Source organism: Lissotriton vulgaris, chromosome 6 (assembly GCF_964263255.1).
Source record: "Lissotriton vulgaris chromosome 6, aLisVul1.2, whole genome shotgun sequence".
NCBI lineage: Eukaryota > Metazoa > Chordata > Amphibia > Caudata > Salamandridae > Lissotriton > Lissotriton vulgaris.
The window spans coordinates 171,288,127-171,300,276 of NC_141694.1; the positions used below are offsets into that span (position 1 = coordinate 171,288,127).

The following is a 12,150-nucleotide window of genomic DNA, read 5'->3' on the forward strand; positions in this document are numbered from 1 at the left end:
TTTTTTGTGTTCGCGTATCACATTTTTGCAGCGTGGCATTGATTTTCAAGCAGACATTTGACGTGTTATCTGGTGTCTATTGCATGCTACCTCTGCTTTGTGAATTCCACATTGAGACAAGGTTATTTTCCCCAATAAGCTGCGATGTTGAATGTTGCGTTACCCTACTCTTGCGGTAGTTATCACGCGTTCTTGTGAATATACCCCATAGTGTTAAGGGACGTGGTGGCCTTTGCCAATAACTTTAATGGCAAAGTCGAACTAGCAGTGTACCCTTCCAGTCTGCAGTGGCAGGCTGGGAGCCTTTTTGTTCTTGTCACACAGAGGGTGGCACAAATAGGGCAGCACCCCTATGTGGTTACTCTGCCTTACAAGCCCTGGGCACCCTGAGTACCACATACTAGGGATTTACAAGTAAGTCAGTTATTTGCCAATTGGGTACAGCCAATTCAACAAGTCTTTTGCAATGGGTCAGAGCGGTGGCACTGAGATGTGGACAGCAAGCCTCAGTGCAATCTAAAGGCAAATAATCATCATCTAGTAATCCCAATGCGGGTAAAAAGTGGGGGGAACCTGCATAAAACCTGTTTCCTCACAAATGTATATATTTATAGTGTTCTATTGTGTTATATAAGTGAGCCTAGCTGGCCAACCAATCAGCCATCATGTAAAGCCGATCTCTGTATAGTAAAGCACCTAGAGGTACTTTTTCCATGAAAATGGGAGAGTATATTAATTTTTTAAAAGATAGTATATTTGTTGGTCATCAATAATGCCACAAACCTGCTCCATGTTAAATAACTCATTGTTGTGAGGTTACTCCTAATAGCAAATAAACTTGCCTTACTAAATATTCCAATTTAGCTGTATTCATACCTCGTAATAGCATGTTCTTTTCCACATGAGATCAGAACTATTACTGCATGGCGAAAGTAAATGTCACTAACCTCTGTCCGGAACATATAAAATCAATGTAATATTCCGAAAACTTGAAATATAGTTAAGCCAATCCATATACAGTGCATACGCATTCCATTCGCAGATTAAAAAGTAACTTAACGGGCACAGTTCATATACCCATGAAATTGAAATGGATTTTTTATTTACTTTAGACAACATGTCCCTGTCTTGCACCTCATACATTTGTAAAACAATTGCCCTAATTACTTTAAAACAAATGTTCCTTTTCACCTGCTAAAAAATTACTTGCACACACAGGTTTCAAATTAAATGGGGCAATCCTTTTCCTGGCTTAGTGCTGCACATATAAAATAACAAACATATTTCTAGTCGAGTATGCTTCTTTTAAGCTTCTATATAATATAATTACCAGCTTTAAGCTATAATAGGTTATAACAGGCTATTATTTTTAAATACATTTTATTTAGGATATTTTCTTGGTTCCAGTACAAATGGTGTGTTTGATAGGCCCACATTTCACTAAATTAAACACAAAGCTTTCCAAAATGCAAATGACACCCAGTCAGCATTTCGTTTCTTTTAAGTACAGCTTCTTGCAAACTGTTCACAACACTTCAAAGCAGCTTCATTGGTGCTCCAGGAAGGGGACAGCCCTGTTAAATACTATAAAGGACACATCCCTAGAACGATAAGGGCAAGGAATGAAACATTGTCTCTATTTTTAAAACTGCTTAGCATATGGTTAAATATTTTGAATTAAACTAGTACTTTTAAAACGCAAACTTTTGCTTGTCATATTTAGCCAAGTAGTATTACATATGGAAAATCAAATCATATATTATTACCACTGTGCACGAAGATGTAGTATACCATCCATTTTTTTGCAAAACGTTTATTGACATTTTATTAGACACACCTTTCACACACTAATTATGAATGTGTTGGCTTTTACTAAATTGCATTTGTAACAGTTTCACATTTGGTAAATGGTGACATTGTTTAGGTCCTGTTTATTTTTTTTTACAGCCTCTACATTTCTTCTCTTACTGTACCTTTTTTGGATGGTTTGTAAAATAGCATTGTTCGCAAAATGCAATTATAACATGTTCCTATGTCTGTATTGTATTTATTTAACAACGTAGATATCGATGACAGTAAAAAGAAAGTATTGGGCCACTAAACATACATATGAGTTATATTATTATTTATTTTATAGGCAAGGGGAAAATAAATATGTTTTTTACGGGTTTGCCACTGTTTTCGTCTATATTGTGTAGGAATTATTACATAGCTTGCAAGGGAAAACATTTTTATGTTTGCAGCGCTATTTTCAAAAACGTTGGGGCAAAATATCAAGGGATTTATCTCCGCCTTTTTGGCTTTAAAAGCCAAGAAAGCGGAGATAAAATTATCTCCCTATCAGCAACAGGGTGCTAAAACGCAAATTCGCATGTTAGCACCCTTTTTCTCTACGCTTCCCCTTGCATCTCTAATGAGATGCAAAGGGGGTGTTCCAGAGAAAAAGAATAGGAGAAATGTTGTTAAGCGACATTTCTCCTATTATCAAGGATTTCGCTAACCCTGTTAGTGATAAAAAAAGCAGCTCTAACCGCGGTTAGCACTGCTTTTTTTACACCTGGTATTTTCCTGACTTAGCCATGATATCCTGTGGAAGGTGGATATCATGGCTAAGTTTGTGAGCCCCTATCATCAAGCTAAAGCCAAACTTCGAGATATTATGGTTGGTTTTCAGCGATAATCTCTCAATTGGCAGTTAGCGTGAGGATATGTATAACTTCTGAGATGAACTTTGCTAATAGCAAGTTATCTCTGCAATAATTTCCGGCGATGCTTAGCGTTAAAAAATTCAATGCTAAGCATCGTTAGCGATTAATATCGCTAAACGTTGGTAATATGCCCCGTTATTTCCTAGAAGCTAATGCACAGTGTATTCAGATCATTTCGCACTATAGTAAGCAATCGTATCCAAACTGAGAAGAAACTTATACTTTTTTCTAAGAAAATTAGTGTGACAAAATGGGTAAAGGGGAAACTGGGGCTAGAGCGTAATTTGTTTGCATCTCATTAGAAAGTTAGGATTCCCTATTCAAATACCAGAGGTTTTCGGGTAGGGGTGGGGGGGGAAAGAATAGCAGAAACATAACATTGTATCAATCGTTTTTCTCCATGTAAATATGTTTACTGTCACAGTTTACGTTCTCAGTTTCACATCGTTCTTTGGGTCAACTGCAGATTGCCTAATGTTTTCTAATTGATATTTCCAGGGGCAATGATGTAGAAACCATGAATGAACCGTACAACGCAGGGGGACCATGTGCTGACTGCAAGGAACACTGTCTACAGGGACTTTGCAGTACGTTTTGTAATTGTTTTTCCAACGTTTTGTAATTGTTTTTCCCATAGTAAATGCAACATTGTTAAAGATGTAGGCATATTTGGTTAGGCTTCAATATTATTTCAAATGTTGGCCTATTTATAGCATACCAATGATTGGAAGCACTTATCACACTAAGTTATAATTATTCATGGTGTAAGAATGCCACTAGGATCCAAAATGCACTTTTCAATATAAGCGCTAGATCCAAGGAACTGAATGTAGGTTTAAGTGACAAAAATTAAGGAGTTTGTTGCACGTTGTGTGGTATCTTTGTTTCCATTATAACCAACATTTCATTGTTATGATACAGTATAAAGCAGTATTTCCACATTAAACAACATCTGTGGAAATGGTATAAGTAAATACCCCTTGAAATGCACCCAGGGACAGGTTTTCTAAATTGTCATGGAATGCAGTGCAGCAACCACATGTGTTGCACTGTGTTACACAAAAGCCAAATTACAGTGCAAAGCAATATCTACAAAACGTGGCCTGTTGGTGTGATCTCCTCTGCTGGCTATCAAACCAAGATACCTTTAGCAATGTTCAACCTTGCACAATAGTGCAAAGGTTAGTGTGTACTGTCTAGCATAGCATTGTTACTGTAAGCATACCTTCCACCGCAAATTCCTATGCATAGACAAACTCAGAAGTATGAAGAGCATTGAATATGAGCTGTGCCCTCAGCACACATGCAATGCGTGTTTTTTTTCTTTTAAATAAACATATTTCTCATTGTTAATGCCTCCTTCAATGATGCATTAGTTGTGATGCAAAGTTTAGTCTTGATGTCTTGGTACATTAGGCGTTGTGTCAAAACCTGTGGATATTTGTGCAGAACTGCGCCAATAAATCTCCCTTGGCGCACTGTGACATAAAGCAGCACTAGAGCGTCTTGCACTGAGAAAAAGAAACCTTTCATCACTAAAGACCCTGTGCATCGGATAGTACATACCCTAACGACATTTTACTTTGCTTTGCATCAAGTTGAGTACATTTGTGTTGTTTTGTGACAGAGCAAAGCATTAGTAAACCTGGGCCCTAGAACTCTACACAAGTTGCACATTTCTAGGCATACTTCTTCAACCAGGTGGTGGTACATTTTATGCACAGTACACCAAAATCTCAAGACTTTAAAAAAAGTGTAGAAGGCTAGTCAGCAATAAATTTAAATGAAAGAACATACATATTTTACAGTAAATATTACATATGGGATTCTGCAATACCTGTATAAAAGCCTGCATCTAATTTCTTAATAGAAGGCGACTAGCGATCATTTCAACTATAATATTTTTTCATAGTTGAGTTCTGATGCCACAATGCCAGTACCAATCACTGACAAGCAGAAAGGTGATATTTATGGCAGCAGGTTTACTTTTTGCAGTCCTTAAGTAATTATAAAAAGTCAGAATAGTTCTGCACCATTCTACTCAGTTCAATCAACTGTTCTTTTTAAAATTGAATCGTATTAAACTGATTCTAATATCTTTTTGCAAGATATGTATAACTTAATTTTGCACTATAGGTTATATTGTTATTCTTAATTTCTGCAAACATGCTCTCTCTTTAATATAAAAGAGCTACCCACCAAAGATTTAAGTGGTTTGTAAAAAAGGTGATGGTGTGTCCACGTATCATTATAACTAAAGTACCACCTGCTGTACATGATAAGGATATTGCAAGTCATCTTGGAGTTCCATATCCTTGTAGAGGAACTCGGCCTTCACCCTTGTTCCTCTGTTTGGTCATGCAACTTCTCTGTGACTTTCAATATCTTTATAATGTACAAATACAACAGGGAATACTATGTCCTGTATATCTAACATGCAAAGCTACCAAATAACCCTGGGGAAGATGAGTCTGTAATCTTAATAAATATACTCTTGCATTAACAAAGCCTTATCGTTGCCCATGAAAGCTCAAGGTCTTCTACCAAGTCTTGCTATTAGAGGTGACTGTGATTGTTCGCAAGCAGTGGCAATGTTACTCGATAAAAGATGCCTTGCTTAATTTGTCTCCTGCATAGATGAAATGGGTTTGTTGATTGTGCTGAATATTTGAGTAATAGTCTATCAACCTGATACAGACCTGCGAGGGATTCACTCTACATGGAAAGGGTTTTCGATTTTCTGGGTTACCTGACTGGAATATTAACAACGTTTCGGCTACCAGGTAGGATCAGCGCCTGATGAAGAGCCTGAAACACTGATTTGAGCCTGCTAATATTGCTCCATAAATAAGACTTCATGTATCTCAATCTCTATTAGCTGATTGGAACAAGAGGTCGATTTGAAGAAACAGCAATAGCAGGGTAGCTAGATTATTTTTCTCTGTATTAACTCTTGGTATTTTGCAACTGTTATTGGGTTTGAAACTGCAAAAAGAATTTTCCTAATGTACAAAAGCCCTTTTACGAGTTGCTACGAAAAGGCTTTCCTGATGTTTGCAAATCACAAATATGACAAGCCATCCCCCTCTTAGTCATGAATTAGAGAGGAATGTATCAATGGTTTATGACCTTAACAGTGAAGTAGTGGCCCTCCAGTTGGATTTGTAAATGATTCACAAAAGAGAAGGTGAAACTTTTTTGCAATGCAGCATTGATTCGTTAAGGCACAGTGCTCCTTTAAAAATATGTTTTCCATATGTGATTTCAAACAGAATGATGTTGGTCTGTTGTTCCTTGCAGGCATCCATCATTATGTTTGCAACCAAGAGCAAGAGATAGCAAATTATGATCTGCCTAATTACCTGAGACCGGCCTTTAAAGGCCCACTCCAGTGTTCCGCTAGGGAATTGAAAAAGGAAGAGGGCCTTTGATTATTTATTTATTTTATTTATTTATTAAATTTATAGAGCGCTGCTGATACCTTGCAGGTTTCCTGGCGCTGGAGAATACTCATAACTGAGGAGAAACAAAGACGAGAGCAGGGGGAACATTTTAGGGAAAGAGCCAGGTCTTAATGCGCTTCCTAAATGGGAGGAGTTGCGAGATTTGGCGGATATCGGTGGGCAGACTGTTCCATAACTTCGCTACTGCGACTCTGAAGGATCTGCCCCCAATTCTGACTCTGCTGTAATTGGGTACTATTGCCAGGCAAGCAGATGCAGAGCGCAAGGTTCTGTTAGGGGTGTACCAAGAAAACAAGGCTTGCAGAGGTTTGGGTCCGGTTCCGTGCAAGGCCTTGAAGACAAGGCAGAGGGCCTTAAATGCCACACGCTGCTTCACTGGGAGCCAGTGTAGCTCGGCTAGGGCTGCTGTGGTCGAAGATCTCCTGGACCAGCCAAGAGCTAGCTTGGCGGCTGCCGATTGAATTCTTTGCAGCCGATTAAGCAGCACAGCTGGAGAATCGAGAAGCAGCGCGTTGCAATAGTCGAGGCGACTAAGAATAGTACACCTGACTATCGTTGCCCGGGCATGAGCGGGAAGGAGTGGCATAACTTTGCGAAAGGAACGCAACAGGGCAGAGCACGTCCCCACTGTTTTTGCCACATGAGTTTCCATGCTCAGCTTGTCATTGATCATGGCCCCAAGGTTGCGGACCGAAGTTACTGGCTGTGGTTTATCCGGTATTTCCAGAGGCCAGAAGTCGCTCGGGAACGGACAAGGTATTCTGTTTCCAGTGCAAAACAGTACCTCGGTTTTAGATGAGTTAAATTGTAGGGAGTTTTTGTGCAACCACCCAGCCGTCTCTCTTAGGCATTCATGGAAGGATGTTAAGGGAATAGAGTCTTCTCCTTCCCAAGAGATAATGAGCTGGGTGTCATCAGTATAATTGATGGTTTTTATCCCATGAGACTTTATTAGCGTGATCAGGGGCTTGAGATACACGTTAAAAAGAATGGGGCTGATGGACGACCCCTGGGGAACTCCCTGGGGGACGGCAGCAAATTGAGATTGGAAAGGGGGAAGCGATACTGCCTGTCTCCTGTCCCGCCGAAAGGAGTGAAACCACAGCAGGGCCGTACCATCCACCCCGGCCTCACCGAGTCTCTCCAACAGAGTCCCGTGGTTGACCGTATCGAATGCGGCAGACAGGTCCAGCACTATCAGAGCTACTGCCTGGCCCCTGTCCGCACGCATACGAAGATCCTCCATGGCTGCCAAGACCGCAGTTTCGGTGCCCTGGGCTGGGCGAAAGCCGAATTGGAGGTCATCCAGGATGTGGTTGTGTTCCAGATGAGAGGAAAGACAGGAGCTGACCCAACGTTTGGTGACCTTTGCTTGGAATGGCAGGAGGGAGATGGGCCGATAATTGGATAAGCAGTCAGGACTTAAGGAAGGCTTTTTTAGAAGCGGGGTGACCAGGGCTTGCTTCCAGGGAATTGAAACATATCCGCATTGCAGAGATTGGTTACAGATTCTGCGCAGAGTGTCGAAGAGTTCAGTTCCAAAGCTTTTCCAGATTTTTGGAGGGAGGGGGTCAAGTGGGGAACCCGAGGTACTTCCGAGCGCCAGTCTTTCAAACTCGGTTTCCTGAATCGGTGGAAATTCCCGCAATCTGACCGTGGGAGGGGGGTCAGGTGGTGAAGAATCATGGCTAATGGTACTGGCACCCGGGCTATTGGGACAACCCAATGAGGGGGAAGTCTTCAGTTTGTGGATAATGGTGTTAATTTTATCAGTGAAGAATACTGCAAGATCGTCACAAAGTTCTTGTGTGGGTGGCTGAGTCCTTGTAGCACATTCAGGGTGTGTTAATTTTTTTAGAATCTGGAAGATGCTTTTTGAGCTGTTAGAGGCGTTGGCGATAGTTGCACAGAAGTAATTAGCTTTACTTTGCACAATGGCAGTTTTATATGCCCGAAGGTTGTCTTTCCAGAGAGATTTGTTAATATCGGAGTAGCCTTGCCTCCATTTCCTCTCCGATTGTCTGCAGGCTTATTTAAGAGCTCTTAGGGAGTCATCAAACCAAGGGGCTGGTGCTCTGCTCTTTGATTTGCACTTTTTCAGGGGGACAAGGGAATTCGTAGTATCGGAAATTAGTGTGTAGAGGGAGTTGTAATTATCCTCCACCGATGTCGAAGGGGAGAAACTGTTGGCCATGCTGAAAACCGGTCCAGCTGATCTTGCTTTGTCCAGGGCCTTCCAGTCTCTGTACGTGGCGTCAGGGAAACTGCTATGTGGCGGTCTACTGGCTCTGCTACCAGCTATGTGAAATTTAATAAGTGCGTGGTCAGTCCAGCACATAGGCAGAATATCACTAAGGTAAGCTAGCTGAGGCGAGGAGAAAATTAGGTCGAGAAGATGGCCAGCGGAGTGAGTGGGTTTATTGACCAATTGGGAGAGTCCCATGCTTTTGCAAGACATTAAGAGATTATTCAGTGCAGTGTCCAGGCTGCAGTTTGGCCAAAGATTAAAATCGCCCAAAACAATCAACTTGTTATGGGAGGTAGCCATATTAGTGAGGGTGGAGAGTAACAACTGTTGCTGCCGGGAGTTGAAGGCTCCCGGGGGCGGTAGCATATCATGGCCGTGAATGTGACTCCAGAACAGCATTTGATGGAGAGGCCAAGGATTTCTGTTCCAGCAACTGGGTCCATCTCAAGGATGTTAATGGACCAGGAGGCTCTGTAAATGATGCCTACACCACCACCTCGACCCTTAGGTCTGGGAAGATGTAATATTTTAGAATCAGGTGGGCAAGCCCAATCCAGTTCAATATTGCAGTCGACGTCGGTCCACGTCTCTGTGAGGAATAAAGCGTCGAGGTGATGATTGTCAATAAGCTGTAGGATTTCGTTAGCGTGTTTAGGCAGGGACCTAAAGTTCAACAAGTCGCCCGATAGCAAGCCTTTGCAGGCAAAGTCGTGCAGCGGGTAGGCAGAGTCGAACAAAGAGAAATGACCTTCGTGAGCAAATTCTCTGAGCCTGAGTGGAGACTCCCGAGTTAAATGCGGAAGGTGAGAGGCAGACTGGGGGTCCCGGGCAGGGAGAGCCGCTCCAGTCGCTACCGAGGCGCGGACAAGCGCAGACGAGCTTGCCTTATGCGCGCCTTCGGCGCGCATTCGTCGCGCCCGCTGCGCTCGTCCGCTGCGCTTCCTGCAAAGACTCATGATATATAGTGGGATAGATGCGTGGGAGGGGTGGAGGCGTGGCCAGCCACGGTGGGCGTGTCTGGCGGGTCCCTCGACCAGGGAATGGCGGCAAGACGCGGGACTAGAGCAACAACAACAGCTGTCTGCTGCTGAGCGCTATTGCGGTAATGCCAGAGATTTCAAGTGAACACAGGTATTAAAAACACAGAAATAACTGGCAGAGCCCCCTACAGAGGGCTCTAAGGCTATTAGAATATTTCATCCCTAGAGGGCAGAATGTCCTGATTTGCAGAACAAGGGCCACACGGAGCATGAGGGAGTTGAAATCCCTTCGGACTCCATAATGCCTTTATTCACAGCTTCTGCTATGAATACACAGTGGAATGTTGATGCTCTGGGCCTCTACCAGCCATTAGAAACCCAGAGAACTCCATTGTCTTCAATGGAGCTCTCAACATTCCATTGCTCTAATATTCTTTAGGTAAATCTTTCAGTGAAAATCTGTGATGGGAAATTTTACAATGTGACCTATTTGTACAATTTGGTCACACTACAAAATTAAAGCATGGTTCGACTTTTTGTGACCAGTCTCTTGGTGCATCTTGCCCAAAGTTCGTTCTTTTAGCTTGCAACTTCATTCAGCTCATGGATGGTCTATGACACCAAAAGGTGCCTGCTAGGTGCAACATGGGAGGGATAATGTAAACTGTCTGTCTCCCCCACAGTCTTCTTCACTGGACCAGTAGTCATATCTTAATACATTTGTAGGATTTTTGAGAGCTGAATATTCAGTCATCTTCCTCTTCATGAGTCCTGAACTATTGGTTAGGCTGCAAGATGCAGTACTCAAAAAAGAAACACGTTAGAGTGGGTAGAAGAAGTGGATTTGTGACAGAGCAGGAACATATATGTGCTTCTATCATTGGTGACCTTGAATCCAGTTCATAGCTCAAGTTAATGCCCGTTAGTCTCATTTACCCACACTGTGGCTGGTAACCAAAGGGTAGCATTACTCTGTAGTTCCACGGTCATTAATACTCAACACCTACCATATGTCATCTGCCATAACCAAAGCTGAATAAAAATATAAAAGCAATGTCTTGTGCACGTGCCTTCCCAAAATCTATAATTAAATAACAAATGCTTTGAGTGTGTTTCACTATCATCAACCTTGTGATGAATGTATATAAATTGACCATCTGTTCTCTGTGTGACATATTTGTGGTAAGAACTTCGAATAGTTCTAATATTTAAAAAAAGGTTAAACGATCGCACAAGTTTAGTCATTTTATATAATTTGCATAAAACGAATGCACTCTACACATGTACCCATATTTTCGTCTCATTTTCTCATTTCAGCCAATCCCTGCAAACATCAAGACCAGGCTGGATACTGCAAATCAGTACAGGAGCAGGATTTGTGCTGGGTGCCGAAGTACAGGAAGGGCTGTATGGCCACCTGTGACTGTAAGGGGAAAATCTAGGACTTCTTACCTACAACGTCCCCTCGTTCTCATTATGGTGCTTCAAGACCTACTTGACCCCATTAAGAATGGTTTCTTCATTCCCTTGTTTCAATCTGTCATTTGCTTGCATCGGCTGTAGTACTTGGCTTGAGGGTAGCATAAAACGTTGAAATATGCATAGGATGAATTTTACTAAATTGCTAGAAATATTTGAGATCATTCCATTTCCTACTAGTTCCTTTAAAAGCACGTATATGGAGTGGAACGTTGAGGTAAGGACTGTTTGCGCTTTTGAGAAATCAACATGTTAGCTTGACATTTTTTCCAAATGTTTAATGATTTTTCACAGAACTTGTAGCAAAAGTTGTTTTCCCATGTTATAATTTGCTATAACTTCTATGTTTTTGTCACTGCTGTCATATCTTCTGGTAACTGTTTAATAAATCAATTAGTCTTCTGTTTTTGTGTATTAGCAGTGCCTAGATTATTATGCCTGGCTGTATACCACCTGGACAGTTGTCTGTGTGAAACCTTTTGGCAAGGTATGCCTTTGCTAGCGTGATGCGTGTATGCTGAGACTGACTAGACTATGAGGCTACATAACTGCCCTGACAGACATTAATTGGAATAGAGACAAACATAAACGCCCATTGGCAAAGACAATAGACCTCGCCTATGGAATATCAATTGGCTTTGTCGCAGCTGTGCAACATTGCTACAAATGAAGAAAATAAAGGAGCTTCGATGCGTCAATGCTGGCTGCTTTATAGCGCTCTTTTTATTTTACTTACAGCCATATTGGACAGCAGCTGAGGATGTCCAACTTAAAATCCTGATAAGAGGAACAATATGTCACACACAGTTGCATACGCAATCAAAGAGCTGACTTTGAATTCTCTAGTCATGCTTCTGCTTTCTTGACCACGCAGGTTGGAAGTTCCATGTTTCACTACTTCGCAATGCAATGGGGCTTACATGTAGAATTTACCCCAGAGCCATGGATCCATCCAGCTTCCTGGGGTGGAACACAGAGGCCAGTGTCTGCAGGTGCATGACCAACTAGGGCCTCCTTGTGTTTTGGGTGATCCATCACAGTGGTTGTACTGGCTTGACTCAATAATGAAAGGTGGTCTATGGCACCAACCACATACACCTTTCAATGAGACACTGCTGTTACACAACCATGATGGCACTTCTGCACTTGCAAACCTCAATGTACTATGCGTGGCCAGATATACAACTTACTTACTCATTTTTTCATAGATTATTTACTATCACTCATGTACACATGTTATCATTTTCGAGTCATATTCAAACACCTCCTAT

General features: G+C 41.8%; 1 protein-coding gene across 1 annotated transcript in view; it reads left to right on the plus strand.

The window, feature by feature from the left end:
• The window catches only part of LOC147706966 (serotriflin-like), a 75,338-nt gene extending 64,054 nt beyond the window's left edge, over positions 1 to 11,284 (plus strand). The window contains exons 5-6 of the mRNA XM_086925606.1: positions 3,207 to 3,295; positions 10,718 to 11,284. Of these exons, the coding sequence (XP_086781732.1) occupies positions 3,207 to 3,295; positions 10,718 to 10,842 (214 nt within the window). The 3' untranslated portion in view covers positions 10,843 to 11,284. The remainder of the gene's footprint in view (positions 1 to 3,206; positions 3,296 to 10,717) is intronic.
• The last annotated feature ends 866 nt before the right edge of the window (positions 11,285 to 12,150 follow it).